The sequence below is a fragment of the Semicossyphus pulcher genome, unplaced genomic scaffold, assembly GCF_022749685.1.
Source record: "Semicossyphus pulcher isolate SPU_LCO1_2020_fin unplaced genomic scaffold, fSemPul1.0.p SCAF_28, whole genome shotgun sequence".
In the NCBI taxonomy this organism is placed as follows: domain Eukaryota; kingdom Metazoa; phylum Chordata; class Actinopteri; order Labriformes; family Labridae; genus Semicossyphus; species Semicossyphus pulcher.
The window spans coordinates 5,241,834-5,265,831 of record NW_027211702.1 but is presented as its reverse complement, the minus strand read 5'-3'; the positions used below and the strand labels follow the sequence as shown (position 1 = coordinate 5,265,831).

At 41.0% G+C, this 23,998-nt stretch overlaps 1 protein-coding gene across 1 annotated transcript in view; it reads left to right on the top strand.

Moving 5' to 3' along the window:
• The window catches only part of atp8b1 (ATPase phospholipid transporting 8B1), a 39,422-nt gene that overhangs the window by 5,291 nt on the left and 10,133 nt on the right, over positions 1-23,998 (top strand). The window contains exons 2-17 of the mRNA XM_069677126.1: positions 9,703-9,884; positions 10,138-10,235; positions 14,260-14,373; positions 14,450-14,548; positions 14,801-14,862; positions 15,075-15,147; positions 17,171-17,241; positions 17,870-17,952; positions 19,171-19,329; positions 19,818-19,906; positions 20,885-21,075; positions 21,229-21,313; positions 21,556-21,679; positions 23,043-23,086; positions 23,423-23,579; positions 23,712-23,900. Coding sequence (XP_069533227.1) covers positions 9,722-9,884; positions 10,138-10,235; positions 14,260-14,373; positions 14,450-14,548; positions 14,801-14,862; positions 15,075-15,147; positions 17,171-17,241; positions 17,870-17,952; positions 19,171-19,329; positions 19,818-19,906; positions 20,885-21,075; positions 21,229-21,313; positions 21,556-21,679; positions 23,043-23,086; positions 23,423-23,579; positions 23,712-23,900 — 1,801 coding nt within the window. The 5' untranslated portion in view covers positions 9,703-9,721. The remainder of the gene's footprint in view (positions 1-9,702; positions 9,885-10,137; positions 10,236-14,259; positions 14,374-14,449; positions 14,549-14,800; positions 14,863-15,074; positions 15,148-17,170; positions 17,242-17,869; positions 17,953-19,170; positions 19,330-19,817; positions 19,907-20,884; positions 21,076-21,228; positions 21,314-21,555; positions 21,680-23,042; positions 23,087-23,422; positions 23,580-23,711; positions 23,901-23,998) is intronic.

Here is a 23,998-nt window from a genome sequence, read left to right as displayed (position 1 = left end):
ACTTGTGATTTCTTTCCGCCACAGACAGCCAGTCTGTAATACTGCAAATTCTACGGCTTTCATCAGTGGGCCATAGGCTCAGTCACCATTGTGTTACCTCATTCAGCGCGACTTAACATTTATTGATTAACAATGTAAAGTACTGCAGGTTACCGCCCCAAAGAAACGTATAACAAGTTCAGCCTTAAAAACATGAGCTGAAGAGTCAGATTATCTGACATCATTACAGATGATTTTTTATATAATATCTAAAGTTTTCTTGTTCGTCATTTCCCATAAATTGATTTTAAAACTTAAGAGTTTAAAGATGAGCTTCCGCAGTGACACCGGATCTGACTGGTAAAAGGTATACAATGCAGGTTCATTGTGTAACATTATGAAAAACACATTTACATATGAAAACTCGTTGTGTACTTAGGATAAATAGTGAGTAATGATCGTACTGAATGGGATGGGGCTTTAAGGCCACACTGGGTATCCTCCATCTCCATCCATGTTAAACATTAGAGCAGCTATGATCAATAGTAGGAGGCTGTTTCTGCAATGCAAACTTTTGCTTTGTTTCTGTTTGATTTGTTTAGTTTGGTTTTATGTGAGCACAGGAAAATATGTTTGTTTTTTCCACAGTCGAACGTATGCACACGTGGGTTATTGGTTTTTTGTCATGTGGGCTCGACACATCACGGAACTCTTTTATCCCCCAGTCTGCCAAGTTATTAAATCAGCGTTGGGCTCTAAGTAGACCGCAGGGTTCATGTATGGAGCACGGGGTGTCCTCTCCCCAACACACACCTTTACCTTGTGTCCTTGCCGTGTTGGAGCCCTGTAGTGTATGACTGTAGTGTTAGTTACGTCTCCTCTCGCCGCTCCTCCTCTACTCTGCTACTCGATGCTGCAGGAGCCCGATTTGTCAACAGAGCTGTCAATCATGAGGCCACGCCCCCTTTAACAACATCAAATAAAAGTAAACTTGTCAGAAAAATGAAAATTTGGACGTAAATCAGCATAAGAACTAACTATAATGACAGAAACCATGTTTGAGAAAAATGTATTTGACGTGTAACAGGGTCAATGTCGTCTGTCATGTCGTCCATCTTTTAATATATTTGGTTGATGGATTTTAAAACCAGGCGCTCTTCTGAAACCACCCCTCTGAGAAGCTTGAAAGCACTTTGAAGGTGCAGTATGTTTTCAGTTGAGACATTTTGATCACTTGCGTCTGGTTTCTTTGATACGCACTGATAAAGCAGGCATGAAGAGTACTTCCTCTGGCCCTTGATCTGGATGAAGGGAAGGCTGGAGCATCAAGGGAGAGAGGGCGGACACGGTGCTCACTGCTGCTTTTATACCTAATGCAGACGCTGCTGTATAAAAGAGGAGAGTGGAGGATAGATGGTTTGTGTTTCTCTACATGCAGAGTCACTGTGTTATTGGGAATCCAGCTGAGAACAGGCAGCCATTGTTCCTTTTGTTCCTGCATGTTGACTACAGACAGCAGCTCTGAGGGATTCCCCTCAGGTGCTGCAGAAACCCGACCCTGCTTTAATCTGACTGATAGCATCTTTTCTCGGCCGGCCAGGTCGCTCAGTAACGGACACTCATGCATTCCCCTCCGCTGTGACCCGGATCTCTGTCACGTCAGGAACTCATCCTGAAAAATAATGAATAAGTAAAATAACTTTCACTTTTCTTTAACCCAGCAGCTCTTTCTTCTTACGTGATCAGCTGAGGACAATCAGGACATTTTTAATGGCTGCGAAGGACGTTTTATTTGTCTAATTTGTTAGTAAGAGATGCAGGGAATTTCTCAGGTATTTTTGCATAGAGCCTCAATTTTCTGGTGAGAAAACGCCTCTGGGGAGTCTGGGATTTCTGGCATGTGTCAGCGTGTTCGTCTGTTGGAACTCGACCGTTGCAGGATTTGGGAAACTTGGACCAATATTGATTTTAGAGGGGAACATTTCACCAACTATTGATTGTAGTGTGTTTTTAGCTGAAAGAAATGATACCTTATTTATTTGGATTGTGGATGTGCTGCAGACAGTGCTGAGAGTCTGTGCACCCTTTTTCTTCATGAGCTTAAGATAATAACATATTCAGCTCCTGTCACTCACATATTATGAGCATTATATCAAAAGCATAGTCCATAATTAATATACTAATATTAATTTAGGTTTACATCCCTGCAATGTCCATTGCATGTATTTACTAATGAATTACCTCTCAATATTTTGCTTGTTTGTGGAGTCCTTCCCAAGCAGGATCCCCGTTGCACACTCATGCACATATGATGCACATACTTCAACTTTACTGTCTTTAAGAAGCAGTTCACCCCTGGAAAAAGCCGCTGTCAGTCAAAGCTGGCGTTCTCTGTAATCAATAGAAGCAATAATATTTGAAATTGGCGCCATAGCTGTGGAGAAAGTTGTGCAAACAGCTCGTGGTTTCGCCCATTCTACATTCCTACAACACCCAGCATGCATTGCGCCACTCGCTCTGAAAGGAACGGCCCAGCGAGAGACGCTGGAGTGAAATACTACCGTTTGCGCTGCAGGCGATGGCTCAGAGCGGGACAGAATCCGAAATACGTCGAGAATATACCGGTGGATCGTCTAAAAAATGTTGAACTTGAAAATCTGTGAACAGGCCTTAAAATCTTGTTGATTATTGATTATTTTAGTGCCTTTTTATCAGTCAATTAATCATTGATATGTCCCCTAAAGGGATTACAAGTAAAGCCTACAGAATGGAGCTCAAGTGCACACTCTATTTGGAGGTAAACTTAATGTAAACAAAACCTGCAACTACAGAAAAGTTCAGTTCTGTATAATCTTTCCACTTCTGAATTTGTTTATATGAATTTCATTTGCACAAAGATGTCTGCTTTCATATATAACAGAATATAAAAGAATATTAAAGCTCTTCTAGCTACAGGACTTGTTTCCATCAGATTCTCGGGTTTCGAGCTCTGAGGGAAATAAAGAAGAGATATCTGCAGATCCACGCTGTGTATTTTGGTCCCAGGCGGAGTCTGTGCTTACATTTAGTTTACTTTGTCTGAATCCTCCCCCACACTTGGGCGAGCGTTTAACCATCTCCCACCTCTCAGGTTTCACTGTCGTCACTCAGGTATGTTCTCCTCTGTCCCACTCTGTCAACCCCTCCCCCCTCTCACGGCTCCATGTTGTCACCATCACGACGCCGTGGGCCAGACACCCAAACTGGTTTCCTGAGTTGGTCGATCTTCACAGTCCTGCCGCTGCTGCTGAAATCTGATTACATGGTGTTTGTGAGGTGGGCGGGGCTTGAGCAGCTCTCTGGGGAACAACGCAGGAAATTGTCTTTTTTTTAATGAGGCTGTTTTCAGCATGGCAGATGTAGCAGACACTTCTTCTCAAAATTACTACTTAATTAACTTCAGGACTTATTTTTGCCTGCGTTACATGTTTAAGGTTCTGTTCCCTGACTTTAGGCTGCAGCTCGTTATTGCGCTTGTGTTTTTACTTTACTTGTTGCAGTCCTCTTATGGAACACCGCCGCTGAGCAGAATGTGTTAATTCCCACCTGTACTTGGTGGTTGTCTGCCTCGATGCATAAATAACAGAAAGTTAAAGTTGCTCTTAAAGACAAATGAACATGAGGAATATAACACTTAATATGAAGGGAATAAAGGTGTAACTGGGTTTTGTTCTAATCCACTGTAAATATAACCAAGAAAAATATCGTATTATGTATTTAAAACTCATCTAGCTGCAAAGAAATGACAAATAGTCCTGAAATCTGGATCACGACAATCCGCTTGCTAATCATGACTTGACTGAGCATTTCCTCCCACAACTTCACCATCAAATCGTCCCCAGAGGTTAGAGGTTAAAAGCTCCTTATCTGAAGCAGCTTAAGGTTTTAGGTTGGCTATGTCTTGTACTAGATGAATGAAAGTGATGGATTGATGGTCACTCTGATGCTGCTGTCTGCTCATTACAATCTTAAATGAAATGAAAAATGAACCCAAACTCCAAACAGCAGCTGCTCTGATTCAAAGAAACATTCAAACTGCTGACACTTTGATCGTTGACTGTAGCTCTGCACGATATATCGCTTAACAATCTCAGTTGCAACGCGCTCATGTGCAATAGTCACATTACAGGACGTGCATTAGTGAAGCAAAGCTGCTACTTTATTGTTGCTCGGTGCGAAACTAAAACTCGCCAGTTTCTCATTTTCCATCACTAATCTGCAACAAAAGTGTCTCTGTTATCACGTGAGTGCAGCTCTTCACCGGAGCACAGAGTGAACTGACCGCTGAGCTGCAGTCTGTGTGTCACCTTGCTGTAGAGTGTAAACATGCGCACAACGCTGCTGCTGTCGCAGATCTTGTCGGCGGGATGATCGAGGCATACGCTCCATTACGCAAAGCTTACAAGTGAGAGTACTCCCGTTATCAGCGACACCTCGCCCCGATGCTGGTTAACGCTGTGGCTACATAAACAGACTGCTCACGGAGCGAGCAAGGTGTTTACTTTTACTGGCTACACCTGCAGCGCACACGCGGTGTGAGGTTGCGCGTGCCGAGAGGAAGTAAGAGACGTGAGCTTTTCTGTTTCAAAAAGTTACTGCCACAGGGCCGATCACGCTGATTAAACATACATTTGAACACTGTTAGAAATGATTGATGTCACACCGTATTAAATAACAGAACTGCATCCCACAAGTCTGTTTGTATTTACTTTAAGAAACGTGCCTCTTCACCTGTGCTCTCTTTAGTTTTTCATGAGGGCGTCAGAGTCTCTGAACCAAGTGATAAAAATATAGTGTATAGAGTTTTGTTTTGTTGGAAGAAAATAGACTTAAAAAACCCAAACAATGTAAACATACAATTAAATTGTTAATTGTATATTTACATAAAAACAAACTGCAATTATCTTACATCATTTCCTGTGTTTTTTTATTTTATGTCGCAATAAATACCGCAGAACAAATAGTTAGCGCAATGTCACCTTTTTCCAATACCATGCAGCCTTAGTTGACTGTCGTTACACTCAATTATTTTACATATTACATTTTACATGAATAATAAAAGTCAGATAGGACAGAATTTCTTTAGACATTCGCCCTTTTTACATCGTTGTTCTGCCACAGCGCCGCAACGAAGCTCTGCCGTCACGGCAACTTTGCCAGTTTACATTTGACCAAGCAACGCCAGCGTAAAGACGCCCCAGTGTCTGTTTTTACTCAGCGTTATGCCGTTACGGAAGCAAAAAGCATGTGACATGGGAAGAAACAGCGCCTGCTTCACACACACACACACACACACACACACACACACACACACACACACACACACACGGAGCTGTCCCTGCAAAGTTTACGCTGACGCCGTTCCGCCTCTGTTATTACCTCCGATGCCGGCTCAGAGGTGGAATGTGCATTTTTACATTGAAGACGGGGCGTAACAGAGGCGTAATACTGAGCTTAAACACGTAAAGCCACCTCACTACAAAGACAAAGACATGTTATTTTTCTCTGTTTCGCAATCAAGGAAACGTTTCTCTCTGTATTCTATTCTTACAGGGTGCATGCCTCCAGTGATAACAGGTTTCTGAAAGAGTGTACGGATGAATGCAGGTGTGACGCAGCACTTTTGTTAAGGTTGTGTGTTCCTTTGGTGTGGCACCTTGTTTAACTGGATGTTGACCTCGAAGGAGCATTAAGATAAGGGCGTCTGAAGTTGATGTTTTTCCATTAGTCTAAGTAGACTCAAAGTGCAACAGAAGCACTGGAACAATGATCTCCTGTAAAAACAAATATTAGTCATGAAGTTTGAACAAGTTCCGCCGCTGCGATCGTTCATTTTTTTTCTTCCTATTTTTTGATAATTGTTCAGTGGAATATCAGAACTGTAAAAACCTTTTTGTTTAACAGTAAGATCCAATTTTTAAACCAAACCACAGCTGTTAAATCGCTCTGTTCAAAGCCACCAGACTCCATTCACATAAACACTAATTTAACCTTGCAGATCACAGGACTTGCTGGTCAGACGCTGCCTTAATCAGTATGTTTGTTTGTGTTCTTGTGTCAAGTTTGGTCTAGTTTACAATTTAAAATAACACCAAAGTCAGACGATAACACCAACAAACTTACAGGTCGAGACAGCGGCAGGCCAGCAACTCCTGTGTTCTGCGAGGCAAAAATCATCATTTTTATCAATGGAGTCTGGTTGCTTTGAAGGTGGCAACCTCACAGCTTTTTCTTGACGGGGAAAAACAAAACAAAAGCATCTTCCTCTTTGACAAAAATGTCTATCTCTGTAGGGATCCTTTCTGTAATGCTGTCAGACGTTTAGAGGAACAATCTGAGCCTGTCAGTGGGGAGAAAAAACTACGGACGTACATTATTCGGGTGCATTTATAGGTTGCAGCCATTTGAGCCTGTCTGAAGCAATTCCAAAATATTTCTACCTTTTAGTCATTTAGATGCCACAATACAGGGATTCACCTTTTATTACTTAATACTTATTATCTGAAATACCAGCTGAGGGTTTAGCTGTCATCTTATTTACTCACCTCTCGAGGCTTCCCTCCTCCTCCTCTCATTCCCTCCTCTTGTCTTGCCCTCCCCCTCCTCACTCAGATTCATGTGTGGACTTGTGTGACCAGGCAGAGCTCATTCAGAGAAACCACAGTTTCTTTTAAATGTGGAGTTTACTTGAGAACAGTGTCAGGGTTTTCCCTCTGTGCTGGTCTCATTAGCTGTTTTGCTCATGTTTGGTTTAAAGCTTAGGAAACTGTAGTAGCGACTCCGTTTGAGCAGAAACGCCTGGTTCCTGTTGCGCAATGTCTTACCACCCATTCTGTTGTTGAAACATTTCTAAAGTCTGGAGCCGCCCACAAGAAAACCGATGCAGTGACAAAAATGGACACATCTAAGCGTAGAAATATTTAACTCTTCCGTTTCACCTATTTGAGTCCGGCAGCTGTCCCCGTGTGTCCCTGTTCAGCACTTTTTAGGTGTTTGTTCTTGGAAAGGGGATTAATGGACCTTATCTGCTGGGCTAATAGACTCTTCCACATCATTAAACTTTAAGAGATTGGAAGTTGTTTGGTGCCAACGTAAACTTGGCTCCTGCTAACCACGAGATGTTAGGTGGATGTTCCTGGATGCTGGATATCCAATGAGACTGCAGACTTTCTTACATCTTCGGTCTGATAGAAACAGGATTAAATATGATCATCAAAACAGTTGTGGCAGTCAATCTTAATCTCTAAAGAAAGTAGACAAAAAACAGTAAATATGCATTAACGTTAATGCGTTTGTTTTAGCTTTTTGCAACACGTTTCCATTGTGTTCCAATGTTTACCTTTGCATGCGTTTTTGAATTTGCATCGTCTCTGAATTTGCAGCCTGTTGCTTCCAATATAAATTGTTTAGGCTATTGCACCGTAGATTATGAATGACGGTTAGAAATAAAAAAAAATGATGTGGTTGAAACGTAGCAGCATTACAGCTGAAAACAGGGAAAAACAAATGAAAGAACAAAACGAAAAAGCCCTTTGAAATTCCCTCTGTATCGGGAAGAATACATTTTATTCTCGTTTTAATCCTGCCCAAGGCCTTTTGCTTCTTTGCAAGGAGACATTAGCCAAAAGTTACGTGAATCCAGCAAATCTCATGAAGTGTTTTTAGTGTTACACGGTGGTGAGGAGCTGTGTTGCATCATGTTTGAGAACCACTCATCTATTCGGTCCTCCGGCAGCAGGGAGGTGTACGTGGCATTCATAGACTACAGCATGTGTGTGTTTTGATAATGAAGGAACATGTCACCCAGTGTAAAGCTGTGACTCAGAATAGTTTTTTCTTCTTTAATCGTTTTTGAGATCTATGGCCGAGAGGAATTTAAAGATTAATCCATTCATTAAAGAATCTGGAGCGTCGGCTTTCAGCGGCTCTTCCGGCTCTTCCAGTCTCACTAAGATTAAAACATGTTGGGAAGCCTGCTGAAAGGTTTAAATCAGGGGTGGGCAACCCTGCTCCTGGAGGGCTACCTTCCTGCATGTTTTAGGTTTCTCCACACTCTAACACACCTGATTTGAATGTCTCGCTCATTACCAACCCCTTGAGACGCTTCAGTTGGTTGATAACGAGCAGATCATTCAAATCAGGTGTGTCAGAGTGCGGAGAAACCTAAAACATGCAGGAAGGCAGCACTCCAGGAGCAGGGTTGCCCAGCCCTGGTTTAAATGATAGTGAGGTTTCTGCATCACACATGTAGCAGAGTTAACTCGGTCCTTTAATTTAAAACAGGACACCAGGTGTAGTGTTCACACCAACATGTCAGGTGTCTGGTTACTTCTAAATATAGACAATTCAGCTAAACAAAGCTCATGTTATCACACCTTCCACCAGGCCTGTGTAGAAGGTGTCAATGATGACAAGGGTGTGTTCACATTCCTGCGTATTCATCCTTGATATGACACTTTCACACAAAGACACACTGCAGCGTCATCACACATGCAGCATGTGACATGAGGAGGTTGTCAGAGACCGGCCTGTCAAATCAGATGGTAAACCACAACTGCAGCTCTGTTTCTGTATCTGTTCACGGAGTATTGTTTGCAGTCAACAACACACGTGAATATCCTCCACCATATACTGCATAAACAAGTGAACCTTAGTGTAACTGATCTATCAGCATATGCGTATTACTTTGACATTAGTTTATTCCTTCTGTTAATCAGCGTCCTTCCCTGATTTACCTGCATCCTTGATCTGTCCGTGCTCCTACATGGTGAAGCCATTTTGCAGGATATATTTGGTTTTCTTAATGGTACACAGTTTGTCAGTTTCAAACCAGTTAGACCCGCTGCCAGTGTTTTTGCAGCCATCACCTCCCTATAATTATCTTTCCTCTGGCATTTATCTTAAACTCTGCGTTCCTCCTGATAGTATCAAAAGACTGACGTTAATTCTTTTTTTTTAAATCGGTGTTTAAGCTTCACTTCCTTCTCATAATGACAATGCTAGAATGCTTATCCTAAGCTACTGTATGTACACCTCAGTATATTGCTATTTTAAAATCTATTTCATTACACTTTTATATCTTAGCATGAAGGTTATGCTTCTGATAATAACAGATCAGTCAAATCTTCCTTTTATTGATCACAGTCCCTGTAACATCCAACAACAAAGCACTACTTTCTGTGCAGTCTGAGCAAATCATCATCATTTGCCTGTATCAGTAAAAAAATAACATCTTTGCACATGAACTATTTTTAAAAAATCAATACTGATAGAATTGATACAGCTTAAAAACATATCGATACTCTGGTACTGATACATATTCTAATAAATAAAAACACAAATTACAGCGGTGACTGATGGGAATGTCATTAGTTTTTGGTGTTCTGGTCATTATTTAAAGTGTTAAATAAGTCAAATAGTCAGTGGGTCCTTTTGAAAACATGAATACCTATAATGGATTTGTCTCCAATTGATCAAAAGTTGAATTTATTGGCAGGATGTTACCAAATGACAGCTGCTACATCATGTGGGATGTGGTTGACGGATTGTTTAACGAAGTCAAAGACTCTTTGGGTGCAGCTCCTTCAACTCGTCATTTATGATGTGAATGATGTAAGAATATTTATAATTTCATCCTAGATTGATTGATTGATTAACTTAAGTTCTCCTTTTTTTTTTTTCCAGAGAAACTTGAGGCGCTAAAATGAATCGGCGGCGCGCGGACTCCCATGGGTCCTTGGGGCCTGACGATGAGGTCATGCCGTACAGTGACGATGAGACGGATGACGAATTGGACGTGAGCTCTGAAGAGGAACCTGAAGAGCCTCAAGGAGCCCCACTGCCCCCGGTGGAGATTAAACCCAGCGGTGAGTCACTAAAGACACACCAATAATGACTTTTTTCTGTCTTTACATTGAATTTAACTTTCTTTTGAGAAATCCCTTTTTCGAAGTTAGAAGAGAAGATTGATATCCTGTGATGTGCTGAACCTAGCTTAGAGTGGAAGTAGACGGAACCTGCTAACTTTGCTCCATTTAAAGGAGTTACATAAACATTATTTATCTGAAGTTCATATTTGACTTTTATGTTAACCATCTTTAATAACTTTGTCTTTTTCAGAGATGGGATGGAAGGTGAAAGCTAACGACCGGCCGTATCACCACCTGCCAGAGTTTCAGAAGAAAGTCTTCCTGTGCTTCAAGAAGAGCAGATACTCTGTAAGTTGAACTTCTGTGATAAAGCTGCTGTGTAATGATCCTGCACCTTTACCCTCCATTCCTGTTGATCTTGGATAAAGTAATCTTGAACATATAGAGCTGAACATGGCAGACACACCCTGGACAAAGAGCAGGGGAAGTGTGTCCTCTTGTATATTTAAAATGTTCTATTTTTCAAAGCGTCTTCATTAGATTTATTTTCTTCTTTCCAAGCCTGTCATTGGCCTCATTTCTATAATTTAATCATACTTTTTGTTAGAGTAGAGCTCTGCCTTCACCAGTCAAATTTTTTTTAAGATAATTTTTTTTGGCCTTTTGCCTTTTTAAAGGACCGTGAACAGGGTTGGAAATATCGGAGGAGAGTTGGGATGGCGCGTAGCAGAGGGCCGAGGGTCGGGCCCGCTGCGTCGAGTCTCTATACACAGCGTTCTTTAACCACTGAGCTAAACCAGCACCCCTTCACCAGTCCAGACAAACACTAAGAAAACCATAAGCTGAGGATCAGGTTGCCAAAGAGAAACGAAGCACTTGAATTTGCACACAAGAAGGAGTTTGAAAACATCGATGTACCTTATTCTACATTATCCATTAAATATTGTATGTCCTGGTATTCACACTGAGTGAGTTTCAATATTTTCATAAATGAAAAAAACCTAAAAACATTGGGGATGAAAATCACTTTAAAACATTATGGTCATTATGTTACGTTACGTTACGAAACAATACGATACGATATGATACCTTACAATACGATACGAAACAATACGATACAACACGATACGATACAATACGATACGAAACAATACGATACAACACGATACGATACAATACGATATGGAACAATACGTTACAATACGATACAACACGATAGGATACAATACGATACGATACTCTACAACACGATTGGATATGAAACAATACGATAGGATACGATACGCTACAGCACTATACAATATGAAACGATAGGATACGATACAACACGATACCAAACAATACATTACGATATGATACGACACGACACGATTCGTTACGATACGACACGACACGATACGATTCATTACCATACGATATGACACGATACGTTATGATTCATTACGACACGACACGATACGATATGATTCGTTACGACACAACACGATATGATACGATTTGATTTGTTACGACACAACACGATATGATACGATTTGATTTGTTACGATGTACTGTATTGTCCCTGTAGCGAAATTTGTCTTGGTCTTGAATTCTGCATAGATTTAGCTACCTCCATAGTAGTACTAATACATATAAATACAATAAAAACGAACAACAATCAAAGAGGGTTTAGTGACACTGTTATGTAGAGTTGTCATCTAACATAAACATGTTAGGAGATGTTCTAGTATTCCATAATCTGAGGGGGCTCTTAAAGCCTGGTCTTTACGTTTCTTTATATACCCTATTTGCCAAAGACAAGTGAGTATGAAACATAAATCTTATGTTAAAGGATCTATTTGATTTACATCAACAACAAGGAACCTGCTGGTGTCTGCTTCCTCCTGCTGTGACCTCTGTGTTTCTGCTGAGTCATTTCTGACTCCATACGGGCTCCTTGAGCGTCTGAAAGGTCATATTTTAAAAATCTTATAACCTATTAACACGTTGGCAGCACTGTCATGTTTTACACAGTCTGTTTTGAATGAGAGGTAGATGGAAGAGAAGATGAAGTATGATGATGAAAGTCGTCTGGGTGTACTTGATTTATAAAGTTTTTCATACCAGCTTTGAGCCGTGGCTTTTCCTTGTTCCTCTCCATTTTTGGGCTATCATTCAGCTTCCGTTAGCCTGACCTTCAAGTAGAAACTAACATCATTTGAAGTATGTTTCTATAATTTTTAAGCGCTAGCTAAAAGGTGAAATGCTTGGACTCGCTGGTATGACTTTGTTTTGTGAGCAGCTGGTGAGCAGAGGAGTGTGTCGTTTTTGTCGTCAGTCTTTGTGGAGGCTGAAACCTGATCAACCAGCTGAGCCGACCTGTATCTCACTAATAGACACATTAGACACTCTGTGGGACTGAAACCAGAACATGTTAGAGACAACTTCAGCACTAAACATGTGTACGTTAGAGTCCTAGATCAAACAGAAAACCTGGGGACAGAAGGTAGAAACGTGATAAATGACTGCATGTTATTGTCCTGCAGCTGAATCGAGGCTTTAACTGATCGGGTGGTTATCTAAGATGAAATGCAGCTCTGTCTCATTACTGGTGTCCCTACAAACTAGGTCACTGCCTGCACAGTCAACCAGGACTCTGACTAATAGGTCGGAAAACCCTTTGTATTACACAGTCTTCAGGTTATAGAGAAGACTATTTACTGAAGCAGTACTCTAATCCCTATCCCGCCCACAAACAGTACCTTTGGTAGCACCCTTAGTTAAAGAGAAATTATAATACTATAGCCTCCAGATATATTTTAGATCATGGTGTCAACTTTTGGCAACAGTTTTATTAGACTTTCCTTTTTAACACGACAATCCTCGCCTGCTCAGAGCCACCTCCGTAAAGAGATGGACAGAGACCAGATGGTTGTCCTCTGCTGAAACACAGCATCGCCACAGTGCCGACACCCATGATGACAGACTGATACCTACTGATACAGGACAAACTGCCCCCTCTGAGGCTGCTTTGTCCCCTGATGTAGGAGTATTTGAATTTTTCAAGCTTATGTGAATTGCTGTGTGCACATTCTATTGAAAGGAAAAATGGCAGACAAGCATTGGGCAAACGTGTTATTACGGGTTGCAAGGAATTATTGACTTAAAAAGTCTTCAGGTTACATATCTGACAGAGGAAGCCCTGTAAAGCTTTGTAATAGGGCTGCACGATATTGGGGGGGAAAATGACATTGCAACAACTTTTTGTTTTGCAATATTTATTGCGATTAAAAACAACAACAAAAAAACAGGAAAATATACCAGATACATGCAATGAACAATCATACTTTATATTATTTAGGACATTTAAAGTCTATTTTCTTCTAACAAAACAACCCCCCCCCTACTTTCACCACACATGGTTCAGAGACTTTGACAGCTGCATAAAAAAGTAGAGAGGATACGGGAGACGTGATGTGTTTCTTAATGAAATCAACACAAACAGACTTGTGAGTCACAGTTTCGTAACTTTTACGGTATGTCAGCAACAGTGGTCAAATGTACATTAAATCAACATGACCCGCCAGTTGAGGGTAACTTTTTGAATCGTAAGCTCACCCTACTACTTCCTGTTAGCACACACAAACTCAAGCCATGTGTGCGCTGCAGGTTTAGCCGCTAAAAGTAAACACTTTGCGGCACGTTCGCTCCTTGAACAGTCCAATTTATGGCCACAGTATTAACAAGGACCGGAACGAGGTGCCGCTGATCGCAGGATTACACACACTAAAAAGCTACCTTGCGTGACTGAACGTCTGCAGCGTTGCATGCTCCTTTTCCTGCAGGTGACCCACACAGACTCTGATGCCCTGCATTGGTCGCTGTGTGCTCTGGTGAAGAGCACTAGCCCTCCTTTGTAAACCCTTGATAACTTTAGTCTTCCAGTGATTGAGTATTGCTTATTTCCCCAAAAAATGGAGGACTCGGACGAGAAAAATTTAAGAGAGCTCCCAAATCCAGGCAGCAGAGGTCATCGGCACGATTGAAGGGTCAAAATGTTGGATCTTATATAGATCGTCTCTGCCTGATGACCACCAACGCTTTTTAAATTCCAGTCCTCCGGTTTGTAACACAATCCCCACTTTCTGTTATACATTTATAGTTTCCAAACCTGAGTTAAAATTAACCTGATGATGTCATTGTGATGTCATCTAGATTATCAAGTTCCTCCAGAGCTTAGGCAACATTATGTAACTGTGTAAGGTTGAGTATTTGTCCCATTAATGAGTAAACCAGGTTTTATAAGTAACAATAGGGAAATGCCCCAGTGGTGTATTTTAACAAAATCCTTATAAACTTTATGCTCATCATTGTCTGTTATGTTTCTCCTCAGGGAAATGCCATCAAGACGTACAAGTACAACGTCCTCACCTTCATTCCTCTAAACCTGTACGAGCAGTTTAAGAGAGTTGCCAACCTGTACTTCCTGGCTCTGCTCATCCTACAGGTACAATAAAATAAATACAAAAATAGCTGCCTATGTTTTCATTTTTTGTGCCATTAAACGTTTTCTTTTTTGTCAGGTTATTCCAGACATCAGCACTCTGCCCTGGTACACCACTCTGATTCCTCTGGTCGTGGTGCTGGGAGTCACTGCCATCAAAGACCTGGTGGACGATCTGGTAAGAGAGGCTGACACATTTTTCTTCAGGCTCAGGTTTAAGTTTCATTTCAAGCAATCATTTCTTCATAGAACTCCGGCAGTAACTTTCAGGTTAATGTTATACCAGTCACTTTCATCTTGCTGTTGCACATGCACGATCCTTAATGTAGCCTTACCAAAACCAGACTTTTTGAGGCAGATACAAGCTACTACTTTTCAAACCACTGTACATCGCCATGTGATTATATATTAAGTTATATTTTTCTTCTAGGCCCGGCACAGGATGGATAAGGAGATCAACAACAGGAAGTGTGAGGTCCTGCTGGATGGAAGGTCAGAAGTTACTTTTCTATAAGCTTTGGTTTATAAAACAAGACCTTTTAAAATCTGCCGTCAATTTTGAGGAAAGCTAGTTTAACCTAATAACAGCATTTTAAGATGATGAAGGATAAATCTTGTATAACTTTGTTTTACTTTTACGTCATTAAAATAATCAAATAATGACGAAATACAAGTGTAAAAACTGTGATTGTTTTCCGCTTCAGGTTTCAAGAGTCAAAGTGGAGGCACATCCAGGTTGGAGATGTGGTTCGCCTGAAGAAGAATGACTTCATCCCGGTATGGTGATTTAGCCAGAATACATTTTTTGCTAGTCAGGGTCACAGTTACTTGGCTGAAGGATAGCTGAAGTTTCATGTTCAGCAGTGTTGGGTAACGATACTTTTAAAAATAACTTCTTACGTTACTATGTTACCTACTGAGAAAATTAACTCGTTAGATTACTTTTGTGTTACCAAAAATTAAACCCTCTTTGCGACTCGTTACACGTGTGTGTTATATTGTCAGGACGGCGTGTAGCCTGCTGTACATCGATGCTTCTTCACATTTAAAGTCGAGCTCTTCACAGCTGTCGAGCACTTATCCTCCAGATACAGCTTACATTTCACCGTCATGTTGTTCTCGTCCCTTTCACCCAAACATTCAGAATAATGTGAATATTTCCACAAAGTAAACGCTGTCCTCTCTGACATCTCCCTAGCTGAATTAGCTAGCTACACATGCTGACTGACGCAGCTGTGTTTACCGTCTGCTGGTACGCAGCTACCTGCCAAGAAGTAGGAGAGAAACAAACAGTGCTTCGGGGTTTCTCTTTGTTTTGTAGCGACAAAAAGCAAAGGAGAAAAACAGCACTTTTTTGTAACAGATTACTTTAAAGGAAAAGTAACTAAATAACGGATTACTTGACTTGCAGGAAAAACACGTTACTGGTTACAACAACAACAAAAAAATCCTAGAACTCTAACGGATTACTTTGTAACACGTTACCCCGAACACTGATGTTCAGTGAGCTGATGGCAAATTATCGATACCTATTGAAACAACATTGATTACTATTTTTAATTAACAAGTAAGCTGACATTTATTAAAAAAAGAAATCCTGACTTTACCACATTATTATCGAGTACATTAAAGAGTAGCATAGCATACATAGACGATAAAACACCTTTATTTCTAATTCTGTTTCTTTGACCAGTATAATTAGTCATTTATAGTAAGAGGTCTAGTTTGATCAGCTCCTGTTGACAATTAATGTTGCACTGTTGCTACTCAACACTTTGTGTATTCATTTCAAATTAAAAGCCCCCTTGAATTTCAGTGGACAGAATCCTTAATATCTTGAAAGGGATTTTATCGCGGAGCATTTTCTGTTACGTTTTTATGGAAAATTAATCCATTTGCACAGTTCTTGTAAGGCACTCGAAATGTAGCTACTGCCATGTTGTTACACATGTATCTTACTACAAATACAGGCATGTAACAAGAAATTAGTAATTGGATTATTTATTTCGTTGAATTATTAGATCAGATGGACATGTATATTTTGATTGTAATGCATATATGAGAATATAAACGCTATTATCCACTCCTTCGCCCATCCTATATTTGGGACCATCCTTTTATATGTTTGTGTCAGCCACGCCCCCAACCATTACTTGAGACTAGCTTTTAATGGACCACTGGCTATTATTACAGGAAATAGTTGTTTTTCAATCCAAGTTCCAAGAAATGAAGAGTGTCACATTTAGAGCATACTGTATACAAACTAAAACAATAGAGGACCTAAACTGGACCCCTGAGGCACTCACCAAGCAAAACTATGAGATTAAATCATGCATTTTGACAAGAAAGTTCATTTTAAAAGTCAAGATTTGAACTAGTCAAGCAAAGACGCTGAACTATTCTTGTAAATGATCTCATAGCATTTAATGGCTGATGAAGTCAAAGGCTGTGCCAGGATCCAGATACCAACTATCAATTCAGACTTTAATCAGCATTTTCTGTACTTCAAAGACTCTGCTAAACCAAGATACTAAATAATTTGAAATGTATTGTGAATTTGTTTTGACTTTAGCCAAGTTACAACAATTTTATTTATGGTTTCGGATTATGCAATTTTGATATTCAGTGTCTGTGACAGAGTACAGAGTGATCTAGTTTAGGTAGCTGTGCCACAAAAGCCAAACTAAAGCAGGACAGATATACATCCGGAGTAGATGCGTGATCTTTTTTCAGTGTTAAACTCCTCAGAATGCTTCATGAGTTTCACTTTTTTATAATGTATATTTTTCTTTCTCTTCAGGCTGACATCCTGCTCTTATCCAGCTCCAATCCAAACAGCTTGTGTTACGTAGAAACAGCTGAGCTCGACGGGTGAGACTAACCTTTATGACAACAACTATAATTTTTATTTCAATCACAATTCAGTGTTAAGCCCACTTTAGTTTGCACTGTAATATCTATAAGTATTGCTATGTCAACATTATGTACCGGGCGATGCAGGTTGGGTGCTATTTGCTCTGATAAGTTTCTGTTTGTTCTGTGGTCTTCTCAAGAGTTCAGTCAACATCTTACTCACCGATCAGTGAAGAGTAAATTTGTAAAGAGCTTTTGCCAAGAACTAAACCGCCTCTGCCAAACTCCCTCATGTGACCAGCGTTACAGTATATTCTGTGATTAATGAGGAACGCCTTGAAATCCAACAGCCAGGCTGATCTCTAATGGAACCTTTTTACAGTAAATGGCAGCTAAACTGAAACAGATATCAGTATAATCTTTACTTGTGTTATTCAAAGCTTTGTGGAAATTACAAAAAAGACTGAATTATGAGGTAGTTGTTTTCCTAAATGGTTTTTCATTATCTGGGTTGAGCAAGTTATCCTGAACAACATGCAGAGGAAATCACTTTCTGACTAAATCCCAGTTATATGAACTCGAATATGTTTACCTGACTTCCTCTAGTCTCAGTTCTTAGTCCTTTTTGTGTTTTCTTCCTCTGCAGAGAGACCAACCTGAAGTTTAAGATGGGACTTCGAGCGACTGATGAGAGGCTGCAGCATGAACGCCAGCTGGCTGAATTTAATGGTGAATACATTTCACAACTATAAGCCAACTTTATTTACATTAATGTAAATAACTAGTAATCCCTCTTAGACTAACATGAGAACAAAACCTAAGATTGTTTTAATAAAGAAAACAAAAACCCTAACCCTAACCCTAACCCTTTACCACTACAACAACCAAAATAACATTTAGGTTGAGTGCCATTGAATAATAATAGTAAAGAAAACTATAATGGCTGCAGGAGTCGCAGATTAGAATGAAGAATAATAATGCCGGCGTAAAGCCGCCCAAGTGTGAGTTTTTTACATTGTGTAAGGGAAGCATGTGTGGTATACACAAACAGCGTGCCTCACATGCATACACACGGCACTGTGTCGTTCTGCCGGCTCCCCTGTTGACACTGACACCGTTTCACCTCTGTTACTACCCCCAACGTCGGCTAAGAGGCGGAGGGACTTCGCCCCACCATCTGTGGGTTTTACATTGAAGACAAGTGGTGAAAATCCTGCCTTGACCTGGCAGTGTAACATAATAATAATAATAATAATAATAAAAAAAAATAAAAAAAATAATAATTACAACTTTATTGATATAGCACCTTTTAAAAACCGATGTTTACAGTGCTTTGACAAACAAAGTCAAAACACGGACTCAGGAAGATAACAATGAGCCAAACAGAGAGTAGTCTAGAAAATTCATTAAAAGGCAAGAACACGATGACAGCGCTAAAGGTCAACAAGAATAAATGCAGTTAAAAGCAATACAAGTGATAAAACAGGCAGACCTAGAAAGGCAATAAGGCAATAAAGCAATAAAGCAATAAAGCAATAAAGCATTACAACAAAAAGATGAATAAAAGCAATAAAAGATGATAAAAAGGGGCCACTGTCTGGATAATGCAAAGTGTTTATAACCTTGTTAAATTTCATTTTCATTCTTCAATTCTCACTAAACTGTATGTAGCTGTCAGTCCTTATTTATATTTAACCTTTTTAAACACAGGGTACAAACTGCATTACATTTAAAACAAAAGTACAGAAATACAAAGAAGAAAAGATTCAAACGGCATCAAAAAATACCAAAGCCTAAAAGATTAAAAATATGCATACACACACAGAGAGCATACAGCACCCAATCAGCTTTCACATACTCCTTTGACATGTAAGTATATACAGTGTTTACTTTTTACTCTTTGAAAGCAATGAAAGCCCTCATCGTGTCCCCTTGTCTCCTTTGAAGCTCTGATCGAGTGCGAGGAGCCCAACAATCGCCTGGACAAGTTCACGGGGACGATGATGTGGCAGAGGGAGAAATACCCGCTGGACCTGGACAACATGCTGCTCCGAGGCTGCAAGATCAGGAACACGGAGGAAAGTCACGGCCTCGTCATCTTCGCAGGTCTGAACACTTGATCATGATGATGATGATGATGATATAAAAATAATTTAGTGCTGACAGTGCATTCGGAAAATGTGGATGAACATCCTCCTGGTTTGCTTGCTAATTGGTGTGATCATTTTAAGCAAAGGTTCACAGATTTATTTCTTGTAACCGATTTATATCATTGACTTATTAAATTTAGTCTTTGAATTAATCACATGAATAATAATCCACATAATTTAAAAGAGTCTGACGCTGTCTGAGTTCTCTGGGTTCAGCTTTTCTAGTGAGAGAATGTGTCTGTCATATATCGCTGTAATTTGGACGCAACTGCCAACTGGTTTTGAGACTTTGTCGTTATTTTCAGACATTTTATGACTGAATAATTTTAGCAAATTAAAATAACAGCCAGTCACAGACCTAATCAAGACCCATCCCTCATTGCTACCAAACTAAATCTGATCAGAATAGTGAATACGTTTCTTTTGATACATGTTTTTTCGTAGGAGCTGACACCAAGATCATGAGGAACGGTGGAAAGACGCGGTTCAAGAGGACAAAAATTGACGAGCTGATGAACTACATGGTTTACACAGTAAGTCTCTGTCAGATGCAGTCATAATCATCACATAAAAAATGTTTCGTTTCGCCCGTTTAGCTCTGCAGTTAAATTGCGCGTCCCATGTGCAGAGGCTGCAGTCCTCAGTCCCTTTCCGAGTGTCATCCCCCACTCTGTCTTTCCCTGTTTCCGACACTATCAGCTGTCATCCCACTCAGTAAAGCCGTAAAAGTCCCAAAAAACACACACTAGCCCGTCCCAATTCAGGTATGTATGTGAAGGCTGATTACGTCACAGCGGCGCGTCGAAGGCTGTCCCAATTTGAAGGCTCCTTCAGATGCTGCCGACAAATGCGTCCTCTGTTTCCCGGGCCACAGAGGATCCAACGGGTGCATTCTTCACAGCCCAATGTATCCCAAGATTCATTGCTGATGGTGGACTCGTACGCAGTGGAGAAATACACTTTAAATGTAAACGTTTTTGGTTTCAACTTAATCGAATAGTTGCGATACAAATGTATTAAAAAAAAGAAAGGGAACCTTGAAACAAATTATCTTTGAAATAATAGGTTAAGTTATGCGACGTTTGTTATGTTAGCTAGTTAGCCTGCTAGCTACCTGTAGGGGCGGGAACAGCTGGTGACGCAAACAGGAAATCCCTGGACCAGACCGTCTCATTTCAGGCCGGATTTAGCGTCTACTTCGGCCACTCGTCCTCCGTAGACTGCCACCTTCGAAGGCTTGAGACGCCACTAATATCACAGCAAGGCCTGTGCACATGTGTAGACTTGGACTCAAGGATGCATTAGTTTGAATTTAAAACACCAGGTTGACATTTTTAACATTTAAAACTGATCTCTCCTCGCTCTTCTGCTCACTTATGTTTTAGAGAGTTAAGAGAGTTGACAGAACTTAAAATTTCCAGGTTACACAATTCTAAGTTTATTGTTTGGTGAATATAATTAGATCTTTTCCTCAGTCAGTGTATGACTGTGTTCCTGGTCCCTCCCTGTAGATCTTCGTGCTGCTGGTCCTGGTGGCGGCCGGCCTCGCCATCGGTCACACCTTCTGGTACGAGGAAATCGGCTCGAAGGCCTGGTATCTGAACGACGGGAAAGACCAGGACGCTTCCTACAGAGGCTTCCTCAGCTTCTGGGGCTACATCATCGTCCTCAACACCATGGTGCCCATTTCTCTTTATGTCAGGTCAGTTAAACCAAACCAACGTATCTGGCTCCTGTACACATTTTCAGCTTTCCTGGGAGGAAGGAGGAAAGTCTTGTTTCAGTACTGGCACTGATGAAAAAACTGCAAAAAGCAGCCTAACCTCCAACCCCTTTTCTGTCTGCTTGTGTTCAGTGTGGAGGTGATCCGTCTGGGCCAGAGTAAGTTCATCAACTGGGACCTGCAGATGTATTTTGCAGAGAAAGACACACCAGCTAAGGTACACTACTACTTTTATAAGCATTCAAGCCTTCCTGGCATACTGCTAAATTCATATCCTGTCCACAGATGGTTTATAACTTCTTATTTACAAGGAAAAAAGAACCAAAGAGTTGCTTCTAACAGTGTCTTTAGCACATAATAAAAAGTAGCTCCTGTTGCAGCAGCAGATCAGCAGCGATAACGTCTCCCTGTGCTTCATTCTGCACCTTCTCATTAAATCCGTTCTTCCCCCCTGTGCAGGCTCGAACCACCACCCTGAATGAGCAGCTCGGTCAGATCGAGTACATCTTCTCAGACAAGACGGGAACTCTGACGCAGAACATCATGCAGTTCAAGAAGTGCACCATCGCTGGGCGCACCTACGGTACTGACCTGCTTTATTTCACAAAACATAAAGAGTAAAACAAACTCTGTCTGACATGCTGAATCTGAGCCCATGGCCTTTGTTGAGGTTGAGTTTGGTGAATAAACCTGTTAAAACAATGGAAATGCACAGAAGGAAAACGAGAGTTGTGGAGGTAGAGAGGAAAAGAGAAAGGAAGAAAGTGACACCTGCTGTCTTTTATTACAATGACTGTTTTACTGATACGAAAACATCAACCGCTCACTTGAACCTGTAGGATTTATAAGTAAATGTTCATGAACACTCGCACAGCGGTGACTGTTACCAAGCAACACACGTCTCCACTCGCTAACCTTTCTCATCAAATGATCGACAGAAGATATGGATAACAAAACAATGAAAGAAAAATACATTTTACGGATAGTGAAATGAGGAAACATAAATAATCAAGCATGCCGTTGTTCGTTGTACATTTATCATCTCCCTCTGTCTGTTCTGAGAGGCCCTACTGGCACAAAATCTAAGCTCAGTCAGCACCTGCAGGGCGGGAACAGCGTCGCGTGTCTGTCCGACACATGCTGCAGCTGAGGGGACAGCTCTTTGAAACCTTTAGATCAACATACTGTCCCATCAAGGATGACTCTCTCTCTCTCTCTCGGTTTAATGCCCTTTTATTTATCCTGTAAAACAACAAGACGTGCTGCCGTTATGTTTTTCTTTTAGGTTTTGTGACTGTTACTTTTACCGTTTTTTGTGGATTTAAGTCCGACTTTCTAAACTTACGCCTGCTCCATCCTAGGCGTAAAAGATAAACCCGGCTGCAACACAAACAGGGCTTAAGTCTAACTGGTGCACAGGGCGTAATTTTAAGTCTGTCGTAACTTTCAGCTCTAAGTTGGACGTAAGGTTACGACCAGGCGTACGCCCAGCTGGTCACTCGGCTCCAGAGCCATATAGACGGAGAGTCGCATCAGTTGAGGTCCAATATGCTCCATGATCCGCCACTGCGGTGTCGCAACTCTCTCTGTCTCTACGGCTCTGAAAGTACCGTCACTCACTCAGTCAATCCCTCAGTCAATCCCTCAGTCAATCCCTCAGTCAATCCTTCAGTCAATCCCTCAGTCAATCACTCAGTCAATCACTCAGTCAATCACTCAGTTACTCAGTCAGTTACTCAGTCAGTTACTCAGTGTAGGGATGACCCCAACAGTCAGCTAAAAATGGCCGTCAAATATCCTTACATTTGGTCATGAAAATAAGTAACTGCAGAAAAACCTATGTCCAGCATTCATCTTAATAATGTACTGCACTTCTTCTTTGCCCCCTTTCATGTGTAGATCTGTCTTTTTTTTTCATTCCAAGATTTGTCTTTATTTTTCCGCAGGTGAACCGACCACTGCTGAGGGAGTGACGCTGGACAGAGGACGGGTAAAAACCACAAACAGCTTCTTTTACAAATAACTTTCTGGACAACTTTTAAGCAGAGAGTGAATATAAGAAGTAGACGTAGCCTTTTGGTCTGCTCTTTTTGTAACGAACAGCAGGGGGTGACTCCTCTTGTTGCAGATAGAAGTCCGATAGGATGGAAGCCTACCACAGAATTGCTTCTCAGTTGAATAATTAAAGCAAGATGGCAACAACCTAAACGCTAAACTATGCCCACGTCCTGTAAACACACTTTGCTGCTAAGCTAAAGACAAACTCAAACAATTACCGGATGCTTCTGCTTTAGTTTTCAAGTTTATTTTTCATTTTTCCTGTTAGCTGGTGGACTGGAGCTGGAACCGGCACGCTGACAAAAAGTTCCCGTTCATGGACCATTCTCTGGTTTCTGTCGTGAGATCCAGGAAGGATAAAGACGCTTCAGAGTTCTTCAAACTGCTCTCCCTCTGCCACACCGTCATGGTGGAGAACAAAGAAGGTGATCATTAAAGCCCTATTTGAGGAGAAGGGAAGAAGCCTGTTTATATTTTCACTGAATTAAATAAGGAAACGTCGCTGTAAATGAAAGCCGTAGTTTGACCTCCTGCATGGGTTCATTTCTGTCTCTCAGGTGAGCTGGTGTACCAGGCGGCGTCTCCTGATGAGGGCGCTCTGGTGACGGCAGCCAGGAACTTCGGCTACGTGTTTCTCTCTCGAACGCAGGACACCATCACCATCAAGGAGATGGACCAGGAGATGACCTACGAGATGCTGGCGCTGCTCGACTTCAACTCCGACCGCAAGCGCATGTCCATCATCTGTAAGAGAACACACACACAAACACACGCATGCAGGTGCACGTTCAAACCAGAATAAAATATTACAGCATGTAATAGCATTGATGTGTTTCATTAGAGA